The 16085-nt window shown below is 38.8% G+C and overlaps 4 protein-coding genes across 5 annotated transcripts in view; 1 reads left to right on the forward strand and 3 right to left on the reverse strand.

Moving 5' to 3' along the window:
* Positions 1-15350, forward strand: part of LOC105208692 (protein suppressor of forked) — a 47512-nt gene extending 32162 nt beyond the window's left edge. For both annotated transcript variants that reach the window (XM_011178682.3, XM_054232300.1), the window contains one exon: positions 15116-15350. The gene's annotated coding sequence lies outside the window, so the exon portion shown is untranslated. The remainder of the gene's footprint in view (positions 1-15115) is intronic.
* On the reverse strand, positions 1970-12428 carry LOC105208779 (uncharacterized). Its single transcript, XM_054230935.1, has 8 exons — positions 11711-12428; positions 10785-11408; positions 9402-10019; positions 8072-8761; positions 5485-6111; positions 3739-4470; positions 2111-3267; positions 1970-2039 (listed from the first exon to the last, which is right to left on the reverse strand). Exons 1-7 carry the CDS (start codon positions 12388-12390, stop codon positions 2364-2366), a joined length of 4875 nt encoding a protein of 1624 aa, XP_054086910.1. The 5' UTR covers positions 12391-12428; the 3' UTR covers positions 1970-2039; positions 2111-2363.
* On the reverse strand, positions 13009-13707 carry LOC114803573 (2-hydroxyacylsphingosine 1-beta-galactosyltransferase-like). Its single transcript, XM_029038021.2, has one exon. The coding sequence runs from the start codon at positions 13705-13707 to the stop codon at positions 13009-13011; it is 699 nt and encodes a 232-aa protein (XP_028893854.2).
* Positions 15026-15718, reverse strand: LOC128921917 (uncharacterized). The gene has a single exon (XM_054230936.1). The coding sequence runs from the start codon at positions 15716-15718 to the stop codon at positions 15026-15028; it is 693 nt and encodes a 230-aa protein (XP_054086911.1).
* Between the last annotated feature and the right edge of the window lie 367 nt (positions 15719-16085).

The raw sequence follows: 16085 nt of genomic DNA on the forward strand, positions 1-16085 counted from the left end.
ACAAGTGTTTCCTACTTTTTTCAAGCATCGATTGGTTCTGAGCATCATGTAGCTCTGTACACAGACGCTCTTCTCTCTTCTATGATCGGTGTTTGGACGAATACTTTTGCGTGGTACTGTATAGAGGTAGCTACTTTTAATTTGAGATTTCAGATTTAGTTTATATATACAACTTTGTTACTGAAAACTCATACCCATCTAATCATGATTATTTCCCTAAAACGATTTACCATTATCTTAGCTGATAACGGTTGTTTTGTTATCAATTCTACACACTGCTGTTCTAAACAATTTTGGAAAACTACAGGTTGCTACAAGTTGATTACTTTTTAACACATTTTCACATGTTATAATCTACTGTAATCTTATCAATTAGGTGCAATTATCTGTGAGCTTCGCCACACGCGGCGTCCTTCTGGTAGCTAAAAGGTGTCAGCCTAATGTATATAAACAATAATAACTGTATTGTGTGTTAAATAAGTGTGGGTCAGCGAGCAAGTACGAGTATTTTCGTGTGATTTTTTATTGTTTCTACGTTGTCAAGCAAGCTATTATGCTGTAGATGTACTCACATATAATATGTTCGTATAAAACTTAATTGTCTGTACTTTAGTCGTAGAACTAGGAAAATTTGTTTATGATAATTGTCGCATGCATCCATAAGTTAGATTTTTACATAACTATATTTATATCGTCTGTTAAATAGACGTTTTATGAGATTGTCTGGATTAATAAAATAGTTAAAAAATTAAGCTTTGTTTTCTAACTGTTTCATATTTATAGAAAAAGCTAATTTTCGAAAGCTTTCGAAGCTTTGGTGAAAGCTTAACAGTTTCATATGGCTGTGTGCGTTAAATTATTTAGACAATTACGAATATATATATGTAGGTACATATGTATTTATTAAACATATGAAGCTTTTATAAAAGCTTGAAAATTCGAAATTGAAATTTTAGTCATATTTTTACGATTTTTTTAGGGGGCATATTCAAACTATATATGGAAGCTTTATATAAAGTATGTTCAAATCAGGATTAGTTAACGTTTTCATTTATCGCTCTATATAAAGCTTTCACCATAATTATACTTTTCAAAAACTTTCAGAGCTGTAGTGAAACCTTCCTGTACCCAATTACAGTTGAACTTCCCTAACTGGCATCACCATAATTCACAAAAAAGACAAAAGTTAATTTGTATGAAATTTGATTTCTATTGCCAATTTAAGAGTTCGATTTATAGAAGGTCGAGCAAGGAAGTTCAACTCTATATAATCATATACTCAATTATTGTTAATTATTAATTCATTAATATAAATAATTTAGCTGCAGTTGAAAGAAAAGCTCAGACTTACTCGAAACTCAAACATTTTCAGCTTTTTCACTGATTAAAGTATTTTTCAGCGAACTCAGCAATTAACTGGATCTGTATGATCGTGGAGGTATAAAGCAGCTGGAAAAAAGACTTTAAAAGTTCATGAGAATACTTAACACTAAAGCACAAGAAATTTAAATTTTTTTGTGAGCTTTAATGAGCTTTGAAACGCATGAAAGCTCATGGTAGTGTCGATAAAAGCTCTTTTAAACGTAATTTTTAAAACATGAAAGCTTACCTAATTATTATTTTTTAATTAAAGCTTTAAAATAAATATTTATAAAAGTTATAATATTTTGTGAAAGCTTTCAACGTGAAAGTCCAAATATCTAAACATATGTTTACGCTATACTTTTTTCATCTTTCTAATATTTTTGAAAAAAAAAATGTATGCATAATATACATGACAATTTTGAGAACTGATAAGAGCTTGCACAATAAAACTGAGGTTAAGATAGGACAGTGAACACATATAGAATAGTACGTATGGAGCTAATCGACAAGATAGGAATGGTTATAAATTAATTAAAAGCAAATATAATATTAATATAGCTTTGTTGATTAGGAGGAGCTGAAAATAATTTATTAAGCAAGGTCGTGATTCAGAATTTTCATTATTGTTTTATTATTATTTTTTTTTTTATAAAATTCGAAATATTTTTTTTAACCTTAAATCATGGAAATTTGATAGATTTTTCAAAAATAATTTGATTTTTTTTATTTCTTTATTTATCTTAACTATATATAATCGCATATACACAATGTATAAGAATTAATGAAAATGTGTGCTCAGTTCCATATATTGACTAACTAATAATGCCTTTTGTTAAATTGAAAAGCGTACTCCTCCACAACAGCGTAAAAAAGCGTCTCATCTCAGTTCCTTTCACTCTCGACTTTGCATCTCTTTCAACTTTAAAGAACGCAAAGCAAAAGAAAGAAAATTCCATTTAACAGCTACGCTACGCACTTTTTAAATTTCCCTTTGTTCACTATTTTTGCTTTGTCTTTTCCACCTTTACCTCCTTCTTGTCTTTCTTTTCACCACACAGCAGTCTGAATACAATTGCGCACACCAGCACAACACCGGCGAAGATCGCCCACAGAAAACCGATCACATCGAGCGACATCAGTTGCCAACGATTCATGTGCACCGCCGGTGATTGCATATGCTTGGCACCCTTGTGTCGCAGCACATATTCCACCCAATAGACGACCGTCTGGCGTGGTGTCATCGGCCGATCGCGATAGAGGCGTGAGAATTCTTGCACAGTGTTTGTATATTTGGGATTTGTGAGCACTTCCTGTATGGCATTGTTGAGACTCTCTTCTGACAGTGTTATATAGTCGACAGCGAGACCGTAGCCAGAGCGTTGTACATTTGCCATATTTGAGGGCTGATCACCGAATAACGGTATACCCACCATAGGTACGCCATGATATTGTGCCTCAACAACACTGCCCATGCCGCCGTGTGTGATGAACAGTTTGATATTGGGGTGCGCGAGTATGTCGTCCTGTGGCAACCAATCACGGTAGATGATATTCTCCGACTGGCCAGGTCGATCGTTCGGTCCCCATTTCCACAAGACCTTGTAGGGTAGTTTTGAGATGACATTGAACATTATCTTTACCTTTTCCTCGGTTAGATGGGAGCCTTGTATGTTGCTACCTAAACTGAAATAGATGGCGCCTTCTTTAGCTTCATCCAAGATTTTGGCAATATCGGCAGGTAACGGATCGGGTTTCTCTTTGATTTGTATGCCACCGATTTCGATTAGATTGGGTACATTGGGGCGTATGGGTCCCTGGCTGAAGTGGTGGTTGGTGAAGATAAGTGAGACGTTCTGACGCACATCTTCGAATGGCGGATAACGGTCTGGTGGGAAGTTGTAACTGTAAAAAGAAGGAGAATAAGAAATTGAAATAAATGTCTGGAAGATCCATGATAATGATAAAGGCACTTAGTAATTGAAATAACTCTACAGAGAAAGTTCACACTTTAATCAGTGCAAATTCGAAACTTCAAAGCAATGTTACTGCTAGATATGATTTCAGAACTTTTTTTTGGAATTGAAACATCGCACGATTTAAGTGAAATACTTCGATTAAATTTTCTTAACTCGTTTAATTGAACTTAAAACGAAAAGAGCTCATGAGTTTTAAAGTTCAACAGTGCAACCAACCAATCGAAAGGTTCCTTAGTACTCCTGTTGACCTTAAAACATCATCAGCAGTTCTACTTCTTCTTTGATTTTTTGGTTTCATTTGTCTGTTGATGCTTTCACTTTTTGGTTTACTGAACCATTGTCTCAGTTTAATTTTCATAAAATTGAAATCACACTTCCTGATTCTCACACAACTCACTCGTAATATTTTTGCGATTCCCTTTCCACAATGAGTGTCATATAAAATGTTTCGAAAAGCGCTACCACATAGTTTTGCAAACGTCCCCAAAAATCCAACGGTTGCTTGCGTTCGCAAAACAACGTCGGCACATAGGCGGGCTCTATTGGATTCTTCACCAAATTGTGTACGGCAAAAATGGGTTGAACCATAAACGAGACCACAATAGGCACTTTAAAGTGAGCGCCCAGACCTAAATGAAAGTCGTTCATGAAGTAACCCAAAATCAGCAGATCGAAGCTGCCTTCACCATGTGTGTCGAGGAATTGTCGCAAACGCGGATTGCTAAAGGACTGATTAGCCAAACTTGTGACCTCTTCAATGAAGTACGGATAGCGTGCGATTAGCGATTGCTCTTTGGTAACCAAGCGACGTAGAAACTCCTTCGGAAACAGCGGCAGATCCAATTGTATGTAATTGTATTTCGCCAACTTGTAAGGATTCTTCGTCGAAGACAACACGGTCACATTGTGTCCAGCCTCGGCCAGTGCATCTGCGACGGCACAATGTATGAACAGATGTGATGGTGAAACTGATGGAAAGAAACCGAGTATACGCGCGGATTGCACTGGAGGCGCGTTGAAGCCGCCAATAATGAGGGCGAAAAATATGGCAACAGTAGCGCGTAGAGACATGTTTAAACCGCGACGGAACTGCTCCTCGATACTGTGTGGAACGTGTGCCTGGCGGTGACTGAGTGTCCGCGTTTATTAATTTGCAAGCATCCATAACGAATTTATTTATATAAGTTCGGACTATGCCTAACAAATATTTGCATGAGGATTAAAAGTGACTGATACCGCTCAACGCCAAGCGGCGTTAACCAAACAATGCATTTAAGCGCATCCACTAATCGTGCTATGTATTTGCTCAAGAGACTAGGGTGCATGCTGTGAATACCCTGGTAGACCGTTTACCTAATGATAACGACGTGTTAAATGCAGTGTGTTGAAAAGGGCGTGGAGTTTTGTGATAAGACAACTTTAAATAGAACAGACAGCGTTAAAGCTGTTCGGCCTAACTTGTCGTGGGAACAAAGAGCTGCAGATTATATTCTGATTTACTGTTGTTGGTTAGACTATATATTGTTTTAATCTTATCACTAGCTCTAAAGTGAATATAAAAAGGTGATACGGCTAGAACTTTTTCAAATTCAATGCTATTGAAATGAGGATTTCTACACAGTTCAACTGAGGTGTTGGGATTGATACGTCTCGAATTAGAAACTGTTCAATATTTTGCTGTGTAGATCTTTGGATTCATGCGTTTTTTTCGTTCTTCACAAAGATTCTTCTATGAAATTCAGTATCTAAAGTTGTTAAACTCGCTTTGCTTATTATATTCTTCTAGTGTCCAGTCAGTCCTACGATTCTTCAGTATTAATGTCATGAACTCTCTAAGGAACTAGCTAGACAAGTTTTTGCAGTAAACTCAGGTAATTCCAAAATGTGTAAGTTAACTCTTGAGATCAGAAGATCCATTAACTCGTCGGAACTAATGTAAGATAAAATGTATTCCTGGAGTGTCACATGTCACAGGTCGTCGGAATTATTAAACTTCCTTGTAGTATTTAATTGTGTAATAGTCCAACAATGTCAGTTAATTCCTGAGATCAGGAGATCCGTTAAATCGTCAGAATTACTTTCAATTTAAGATATAATATATTCCTGAAATGTCTCACAGTTGGTCGAAACTCTTAACACTTACTCGTAGTATTTACTTGTATAAGAATCCAGCATGTTCTGTATGATAATTTCTTCAATGTAAGCGACAATCTTATTCTTCACACGTTCCAAAAACTTCATCGGTTGCACCAAGTACCCAAATATACCCGGCACATAGGCTGACTCACTGGGATTGCCTACATATAGGTTTACCGCATAGATCGGCTGAATCATGAAGGAGACCACGATGGGGCAACGAAAATGCCCCGCCAAACCCAACTGGAAATCGTTCATGAAATAACCGAAGAGCAACAAATCGAAATCGCCCGCACGATGTTCCTGCAGAAATTGTTGCACGCGCTTATGATGCTGCGTCTCATTCGCGTTCGTACTAATCGTGTCCAAAAGTGAACCGAAACGCTGCCAAAAGTATTTGCGTTTATTCACCATATCGGTAGACATGAGCGGATGGTCGCCTATCGTATCCAATTCGATATACTTGTATTTCGCTTGCCTGCGCACATTCGGACCGGAAGCGATGACTGTAACGTTATGACCGGCCTGCGCTAGCGCATCTGCGACGGCACAATGCACGATAATGTGCGATTTCGAGGGTGAGGCGAAGAAACCCAATATGCGTGCGGCCTCAACACATGCCGTCGGTTGCAAGCTGAGCGCACAGGCGAGTGCGATGCAGGCGGCAGGTAGCCAATGCGTGCGTTGGCACATACCTTTCATTTCTTTCTTTCCTTTTTATCTATTTCTTATTTCACTAATCAAAAGAACACACGGTGCGACGCGTTTAGAATTCGGCGCGCGTGCGGTTGTTGTGCACGTTTAGGCTATTCGTTGAATACTAAGTGGTAGAACTTGTTTTCGGTTACCATAAATATACTATAGGCAACAGCTGATAGCTGTTGGTGGCCGGTACAGCTGACACTTGGAATTTGGAGACTTTTTTTCTATTTTTTTTTGTTTGTGCGTATGGCTGAGCCAAACCAGCGGTGTGCCAAATTAACAATGTGAGGGTGAGAGTGGTACGTTATGGTGTAGTAGTGGTCTCATGGTGGGTTTGAAATTAGATAGAAGCATCGCTTTGAACCATCATCATTTGGTTTTTGGTGAACTACTAACACAAGACTCAGTAATTAGATTGTGGTATAGAACTAACCTCTTATAAATTCATTCTGACTTGAACTAGACAAAAAAAATTATACAATGTTAGATGTTGGTCCAGTTCATATACGTTTATTATATTATATATTCTACACAAGGCATCAAATTGCTTACGGTCTCTTCTTCCATTCATTTTCGCCTAGCTAAAAAGAAGTCTCAACTTGTTCTGTATAAAAATAGTCTATCGTTAAAATTATTCCAATTTTCACCACTGGGATATAGTCGAATATAAAATTTAGTTTACTTAAGATGCGTAGCTACTAGTGGAGACTACGCTATCGAATAGAGAATTTTTCGGAGAAACAAAAACACAAAAGAAAAGAAAAACATATTGAGGGAGCCCAAAGACGTTTGAGTTGAAAGGTCACCGTGGCATTTAGTATACGAGCAAATACATTTACCTAGTTAAAAAAAAGTATTAAACTGTCTGTACGTAAATATGAAATCTCCATTAAATAACGCGTCAATAAAATTATAGACTTAATGCGATAAGTGTGTCAAAACAGTTGTTGAACTTTGCTTTACAAAACTACCTACTAATAGCTGTCGAAGTCAGAGTCACTTGTGCTGTATTATATGAGATAACTCTGACATCCCTTACAACAATTCATTACATTCCAGTTTTGCGTTGGTTAGAATTACATATCTAAATCACTCGCGTTCTTTTTGTTGGGTCGGGGAATTTGTTAAGTTGTGGCAAGTAGAAAAGTCAGCGAATCATCTAGTATTTAAGAACACACAATGCAAAGAATGCGAATTTACGGCAAATAGTCCTAAGAAACTCGTTTTTCCGTGTAGGTATGAGTCTGATGTAGACTGAGTAACTGAGACTTTGAAATCGAGGAGATAGTATAAGAAATAGTTTCATGAACTTAATATTGAAGAAAGACCGTTGGAATGACGAAGCAAAAGACAAAAAGCTTCCAATTCCAATAGTTTGACATTCAGAACAACAATTCTAACGGCTTAAAATATTCCACAAACACACACAGTTCAGTTCAGAGACGCGAAGATAGAAAAAAGAAATATGACTTCAGTTCCATGAACTTAATATAGAAGAAAGATCGTCTTGAAATTCTAGAATCACGAAGCCAAAAGGCTCCCAAATCAAATATTTTGACTTTCGGAACTCTTGTTGTTTGTTGAAGCGACATGAAATGTCCCAATTAAGAAAATCTGCCGATTTGACTGTTCTTGGACGTATAAAAATCCTCGTCCGTTCAATTCAGAGGCTCCGAAAACTCGGAGATAGAAAGAAGAAATAGACCTTTAGTTCCATGAACTTAATATAGAAGTAATATAATTTTGCAACTCTGGTCATGACGAAGCAAATAGACCCAAGCTTCCAATTCAAATCTGGCTCCGTTCAATTGACGTAGATTCGTCTGTCGTGGGAACGGTCTTCTATGCTCCATCGTTTATCGCTTTAAATTAACTTTCCTTTATAAACTTACTCGTAAAGCTGTTGTTGATATCCATAATTCAACGGCGCAATGATAAGCTCCTCAATCAGTATGCTGAAAAGGTTCTTCACACGCGCCACGAAACCCATCGGTTGTGTTTGTTTCCCCATCAGGGTCGGCACGTACGCCATCTCGTTGGGATTGCCCAACATGCGGTTGATCGTCATAATTGGTTGTATCATAAAAGACACAACTAATGGACATTGAAAATGTGCCGCCAAACCGAAATGGAAATCGTTCATAAAGTAACCGACTATGAGCAGATCAAAATCGCCAGCGCCATGCTCCTGTAGAAAACGCTGCATACGCGGGTGTGTTATGGAAGCATTCGCGGTGCTGGCGATCGACTTCACCATGTTACCGAATTGCTTATAGAACGAACTGTTCATCATACCCGTGATGACAGAGCTATCGAGCGTATGCTGCGCCGTTTGTATATACTTATACTTGGCTTGGGGATATACATTATTTGAACTGCCGATAACGGTGACGTCATGTCCAGCTTGCGCTAATGTGTCGGCGATGGCAGCATGCACGATCAGATGCGATTTCGAGGGTGAGGGGAAGAAGCCAAGTATGCGCGCGGTATACGCCAATTCGAAGCGCGACGCGGTTAAAGCGATAAACAGCAGCAGGCTGCATAACAATGCGGAGGGCGGCATGACGACTGCAAATGCAGGTCACGTAATGATCGTTTAATTGTATATTATAAATATATGACTTGTCGTTTGTGATTCGGCTACTTCGTTTTATATATAAAATGCTTTGCTTTGCCGCGTGCTACGTTCTACGCGATCGAACGGTTGGAAAACAACTGAGTTGCTAAAACTGAAAGCGATAAATTGAAAGCTTTTATTTACAATTCGATTATACAAAAATATTGTATTGTTGTTGTGCGCTTCAGATATTTTATCAAGTTTGTTGTGTATTACATGTATTCCGATCTGGTTAATGGTGATTTTTTTATTTGTTTTAAAATTTTATCTATACATGCCGATGAGTTGCAAAATTTATTTTACTTAATCTTACGCAGATACTGATTGTCTTCAAATTCTAGAAGTAAGAATTACATATTTACGACACTAGTAAATGAAATAGTCTAACCCCTCGAACCGAAATCAGAAGTGACAGTGTTCTTCCAGTTTTTATTTTCAGAAAAAGAAATATATACAACGGTACGCGGGTCTAGATCATGTCTGAGTATTGTGTCTAGAACACTGAGTAGACTTCTTTCCAATTATTATACCAAAAAAGTAAGTCATGAAAGATCTCTCGTCGATCGGTTTCGTATACTCTTCACCTTATCGAAATCAGAACTTACTTGTAAAACTCTTCTATCGGTGTCTTCATGAAGCCATCGATCGCCACACTTTCGAGTAGATACCACAAAAAGTTACTCACTCGCTTAGCAAAATTTAACGGTTGCGTCATACCGCTCAAACGTATCGGCACATATGAAAACTCATCGGGATTCCCGACCCAACTTTGTATCTTTAGCAACGGCTCTGACACATAAAAAACGACTATGGGACATTTGAAGTGTGCGCCCAAACCAAGATGAAAATCATTCATTAAATAAGTCAACAGCAATAGATCGTAATCGCTCTCTTGTGAAGTTTTTAAGAACTGTTGTATTTTCGGCTGCGCCAGTGTTGCATTGTGTACGCGTAGAAATGGCAGCAATAAACCCATGTACTTGTAGGTGTTCATACTTGGTACATTTACGATTTTTTTTATCAATTCATCGCCAACCTTTACTCCTTCGATACGTATATAACGGTATTTAGAGCGCGGGTACACATTCATGGTCGCACCAATCACGGTCACATTGTGCCCGGCTTCGGCCAGTGCATCGGCCACAGCGCAATTCATTAGCTGATGCGAACGCAATGTGGTCGGGAAGAAGGCGAGTATGCGTGCGCTCTCCCCGTTTAGCGGGCTGTAAGAGAGCAGCGCGAACGCGATAAATGGCAAAGAAACACTTGTCATGGCTAATAAATTCACGCACCGTACGCGAACACGGAAACTAGGCTACTAAGTGGGCTGTTGCTGTTTGAGTAATGTCGGCTATAAGTACCTGATAAATGATAAGTGGTGTTTCGTATATAACGTTATCAGTTCGGGCATTATTTGTGCATTCTAAACCTTATCTAACAGGTTTATTGGTCATTTAAGCGTTTGAAATTTTTTTAGTAGTTAAATTTAGCGTCTCATAATTAGCATTGGAGACATTGTACTATATAGTAAATAAATGTAGGTCTAACTGTTATCGACTTGCAAGTTCCCTTACGCCAGACCACAAGTCTTTTAGATGACTATACATGAAGTTGTGAATGTCACTGGGGTACTGACCTTGAACACGGAAAAATTCTTTTCATATCAGTAACCAGAGCTCCTCATTTTAGTTCACTAAAAACAATCGGTCCGCTTATAAAGATCCAGCTTTCGGTTAGGTTACTTCGGTTCTTGGCTTGGCAGAATGGGAGAATTAGGGTCGAGTTACTTAAAAAGAGCTAGCTGTCTGAAAATTTCTCTCGAGGTTCTCAGATCACATCACATCAAGCCGTAATAGTCTGAAAGTTAATCACGAGGTTCTCAAATTACAGCAAACCTCAGAGATTCTTCTATCACTTTAAACTTTAAGTATAAATATGCATTTTCCTTGAAATATGCATTCAATTTGCATACTCAGCCCATCGCTTACTTGTAAAGCTTCAACAGATTTATCTCAAAAATCGGCAACATGATCCACTGCTCAAAAAAGTTTGCTAAAAAGCTCAGTACACGTTCCCAAAATGTCAGCGGCGCTTTTAGATTACTTAACAACGGCGGCGCGTAAGCATGCTCCGAAGGATTGCCTACCAATTGATTAATCGTAAAAATTGGCTGGACCATAAAAGACAAAATAATCGGGCAACCGAAGTGCGCGCCAAGTCCCATCGCGAAATCATTGCCTGTATAACCGAGCAGCACCAAATCAAAAGCGCCCGCGCCATGCCTGCGCAAGAAATCCTGCATTTTCGGATGGTTCAGCGTACGATTGACAGCGAAATTTAAAGATTCTGCCAAGTTGAAGAAGCTTATGTAAAAAGGTTTCGGTTTGTTGACCATATTTTGCAAAGTGTTGTGTTGGTATTGTGCATCTATGCCCAATTCGATCTCTATGAATTTGTAGTGCGCTTGCGGATAGACATTCTTCGAGACAGCGATTACGGTGACATCGTGACCTGCGCGTGCCAGAGTGTCCGCGATGGCGGCATGAATGAGTGTGTGCGATTTCGATTGTGTCGAAAAGAAACCGAGTATACGCGCCGCGTTTATAGCTCTACTGCAAAATGCTAGGCAAAGTAGCATTAAAACATAAAACGCGTATATTTTGCGACCGACCATTTCCACAATTTGTTTATATGAACCGACGGAGAGTTTAAAACATACTAAACTTTTTTTTAATGTGCTAAGTAATATGCTAGAAAATTACTTATGTTAGTTGACAACGGCTGCTGATAAGCTCATTTTTATCATATCATATGAAGAGAGAATTTCAAACTTTATTTAGCACATATGTATGAAATTGTTTTGGGGAGCATAGGAAGGTCGTTAGTAGGCGTACATACTCAACCCATTACTTACTTGTAAAGCTTCAATAGATTTATCTCAAAAATCGGCAACATGATCCACTGCTCAAAAAAGTTTCCTAAAAAGCTCAGTACACGTTCCCAAAATGTCAGCGGTGCTTTCAGATTACTTAACAACGGCGGCGCATAAGCGTGTTCCGTAGGATTACCCACCAATAGATCAGTCAAAAAGATTGGCTGTACCATAAAGGACAAAATAATCGGGCAACCGAAGTGTGCGCCAAGTCCCATGGCGAAATCGTTGACTGTGTAACCGAGTAACAGCAAATCAAATGCGCCCGCGCCATGCGTGCGTAAGAAGTCCTGCATTTTCGGATGGTTCAGCGTACGATTTGCAGTGATGCCAAAAGAATGCGCCAAGTTGAAAAAACTCATGTAGAATGGTTTCGGTTTATTGACCATATTTTGTAAAGTGCTATGATTGAACTGTGCGTCTTCGCCCAATTCGATCTCTATGAATTTATAGTGCGCATGCGGATAGACATTCTTCGAGACGGCGATTACGGTGACATCGTGACCAGCGCGTGCCAAAGTGTCAGCGATCGCGGCGTGTATCAGTAGGTGCGATTTCGATGGCGTCGAAAAGAAACCGAGTATGCGCGCCGCATCTGTGTCTTTACTGTAAAAAGCAAGGAACGCCAAAATGTAGAGCGCGTATATTTTGCGACCGATCATTTCCACTATTAGTTAATACGTCGTATTAATCGGCGAAATGTTTAAAGCATACTAAATGCGTTTCTAAATATTACGACATAATATAATAGTAATTTTGCAAACATTTATAAATTTGGCATTTGAGTTTGCGTAATCTGAAGGTGTCTGCTGATAAGCGCATATTCACTTTATCATGTGAAGAGAGAATTTCAAAATGTATGTAGTATATATGCAATTGCTTTTGGTAGCCTAATAAGTTCTTTAGTGAGCGATTGCGCTGGCTAGAGTGGCAAGAAGATGGAGCTCTCATCTATAAAATTAGATAATCAATACGTATCAGTCCGCTGAACTCTTATTGAATAAATTATCACACTTCTAATAAGTACACAAAACGCTGACGACTCCGCTTGTAGCTTAAGAAACAAAATATCTCTTAATCACCTTAGATTTAACGGCTTGTTTAAGATAATCATGAAGCGCCGTAGGACGTCGGAAGTGAAAGCCGATTTCTAGTTCCTCGAGATATAGAAGCTTTAATGGGTTTGTAAATAGTCCTTTGATTGAGACTGTGGTGTTCTGGAACTCTAGGAATCTCATACTTATCTACGCATATCGAAATATAGGTCTTAACTTTACCACTTACTCATATAACTTCTGTGTATGATAATCCATATAGGGCACAACCATGTTTTGTTCGAATTGCATCATCAAAAAGTTCTTCACCCGCTCCATAAAATTCATGGGCTGTTTGAAACCACTGGCAAAAGACGGTACATACGCCAACATCTGTGGATTTCCTACAAATCGATTGATTTGCAAAGCCGGTTGTATCATCCACGATAAGACAATGGGGCAACGGAAATGCGCAGCTAAACCAAACTGAAACTCGTTCATAACGTAACCGAAGAGTAACAAATCATAGTCGCCTGCACGACTGTTACTCAAAAACTCACGCATCCACGGATGTCGCATGATCTCATCCGCTCTACTCATATATTGATGCAGACGCACTTTAACGGTACTCAGTAAGGAGATACGTCCATTCACCACGTTCGTCAATATTTTCGTTTGCTGCTCCGTAGTATCGCTGAGTTGTAGTCGTACATGCTTATATGTAGAATTCGGGTAAACATTTTCGGTAATGCCAATTACAGTAACCTCATGTCCAGCGCGTGCCAGCTCCTCTGCGATGCTGCAGTGTATGAGCAAATGTGATTTGGTGCCCGACGCAAAGAAGCCGAGTATGCGTGCAGCATACGACAAGTGTATTAGACGATTTGGTAAGCACTGTAGAGCCAATATAGTGTAAAGTATTAATTTCAACTTCGCGTTGTCCATCATGTGAATGATCAAGCACTTTGTCAGTTGAAGGCTGGCGTTAAACTAGACATTGTTGCGATTTAATGATTTGATTTTACTATTGAACTCTGATTTAGTTAGTGCATTTGTGATAAGAATGGTTTTGCTGATCGAGGTTAAGAAATTTTATTTGCAGAACGTTCTTCGAATCGATGACATAAGTGAGAACAAAGAAGTTGAATGTAGACTGTATACTTTCATAGTAAAGCTCTTTATACCGATAAGACAATGCATAGAAATACATCAATATTTCTGTGAACCTGGGTTATCTAACATTCGCGAGATCTGCCCTTCGAGGCGGTTTTGATTAGACTAGAGCTCCGCAAATTTTACCAAAGGTAGTAGCCACATAACAAACCTACATATATAGTCTGTAGTTTTCTCTACTATTTCGATCTTCAATACTTCGTGGTATTTTCTTGTCCTCGTAGTTTGGTAGTTGTATTGTACAATACCTCACTCAAAGATTTTCCTTTTTGCTAGCCGTGTATGTACATATATATGAAATACTTTTTTCCGAGCTTGGTTCCTCGACTTTAAACAACTAATTATAATGACAACAACAGCCGTGTCGAAGTTTAAAACTTTTTCAAAGGTATAGTCTAGAACTTTCAGAAAACAACGCTACTCCACTAGAGAGAAAATAACCTGCTTAACCTGACAGTATTAAATCCCTTCGATATTCAGGGACTTCTACTAAACTTGCAACTTATTGTTGATATATTATACATAAATATTATTACAACCTAGTAGACCCCCAGCTCAAATGTAAACAGAAAAATGTATGGTAATGACCACATGGAAAGCAATAAAGTGAAATCGGTGATAAGACTGCTTCGAGATGACTCAGCATGTTTCGTACTGATTACAATGTATTTTGCTTTGTATTTGTTTATTGAGTGATAAGCGACTTTTGCCGTGTTATCTTTTACATAGAGTAGAGTGGCTTCCAAGAACAGTGTTGGACAATAATATATGGACAGTCAATACTAAGGAGTACTGATTGAAATCTAATTTCAAAGCAATACGAGCTTTAGAGGAAAATCTCAGTATCCTGGTCCGGCTATAAAGTTGTAGAGGCTAAAAATGTATACAAATGGACTCAACGGAAATCACGGCTCTTCGTTTCAGTTTTAAAAGAAGAGGAACTCATTATCTTTAACTTTTACCTGCAGTCTGAAGATGTATTACCTTGCAGAAAGCGATATTATTGCTTAAGAACGAAATCATTTTCACTTCATAGTTCTTCTACCGACTATTTTTTTGTATATTTACTCATATATTTTTTTTTGTGTACTTACTCATATAACTGTTGCGTACGATAATCCAGATAAGCCATCAACGCAAATTCCATCCATGCTGTAACATAGTTCTTTACTCTTTGCAGAAAATTAAACGGCTGCTGCAGATGACTGGATAAATTGGGTACATACGCCATCTCTAACGGGTTACCAATAAACCTATTGACTTGTAATACCGGTCGCACCACCCACAAAACCACAATTGGACATTGAAAATGCGCCGCCAAGCCCAACTGGAACTCGTTCATCACGAAACCGAAGAGCAACAGATCAAATGAGTTTGCGCTATTTTCACGCAGAAACTCACGCATTGTCGGCTGCCACATGGTCTCATTAGCCATGCGCATATACTCGCCGGTTGTGACAATCAAGCTCTTTACCAACGAGTGCCGCGTATTGATCACGCTGCGCAGCGCGTTGTCATCCAGTATACCGCCATCTGGCAGCTGCAGGTGTATATATTTATATGTGGCATTAGGATAGACATTATCGATAATACCAATCACGGTGACTTCGTGTCCGACACGCGCCAACTGCTCAGCGACGTTGCAATGGAGCAGCATGTGCGATTTGGAATAGGTGACGAAGAACCCGAGTATGCGTGAACCGGCCGCTACTGCATTTGGCGCATTGCAGCTGAAACCGGTGAGTACTGTTATGATTATAATATTTAATTTTGGTTTAAACATTGTTTGTATTTGCGCGAGATTTAACGCGATCCGCGCGTGTTTTTGTGCATTACTCGAATGAAGCTGCAGTTAAACTGCGCTTTCCCGCGTTTAAAACTTATTTAATAAGTAATTTGGCATGTGTTCTGCTTCCACCTTTCACTGCGTCCATTTTTATTTGCGCACGTGTAGGAATTAAGAAAATATTTTGATAACAGCGCGTTGCTGTGTTTGCCGCGTCAGCCGCATAAAAAATCTCAAAATCAAGCCAGCGTCGGTCAACCAACTCTGACGTTGTTGTAATGAAACGACTGCGGTGATTATCATTATAAGATGTTACGTAATTAAAGAGTGCTCGCGTCGAAGAAAGGTGTGCTTTCGTAAATAT

Source organism: Zeugodacus cucurbitae, chromosome 5 (genome assembly GCF_028554725.1).
Source record: "Zeugodacus cucurbitae isolate PBARC_wt_2022May chromosome 5, idZeuCucr1.2, whole genome shotgun sequence".
Classification (NCBI taxonomy): domain Eukaryota; kingdom Metazoa; phylum Arthropoda; class Insecta; order Diptera; family Tephritidae; genus Zeugodacus; species Zeugodacus cucurbitae.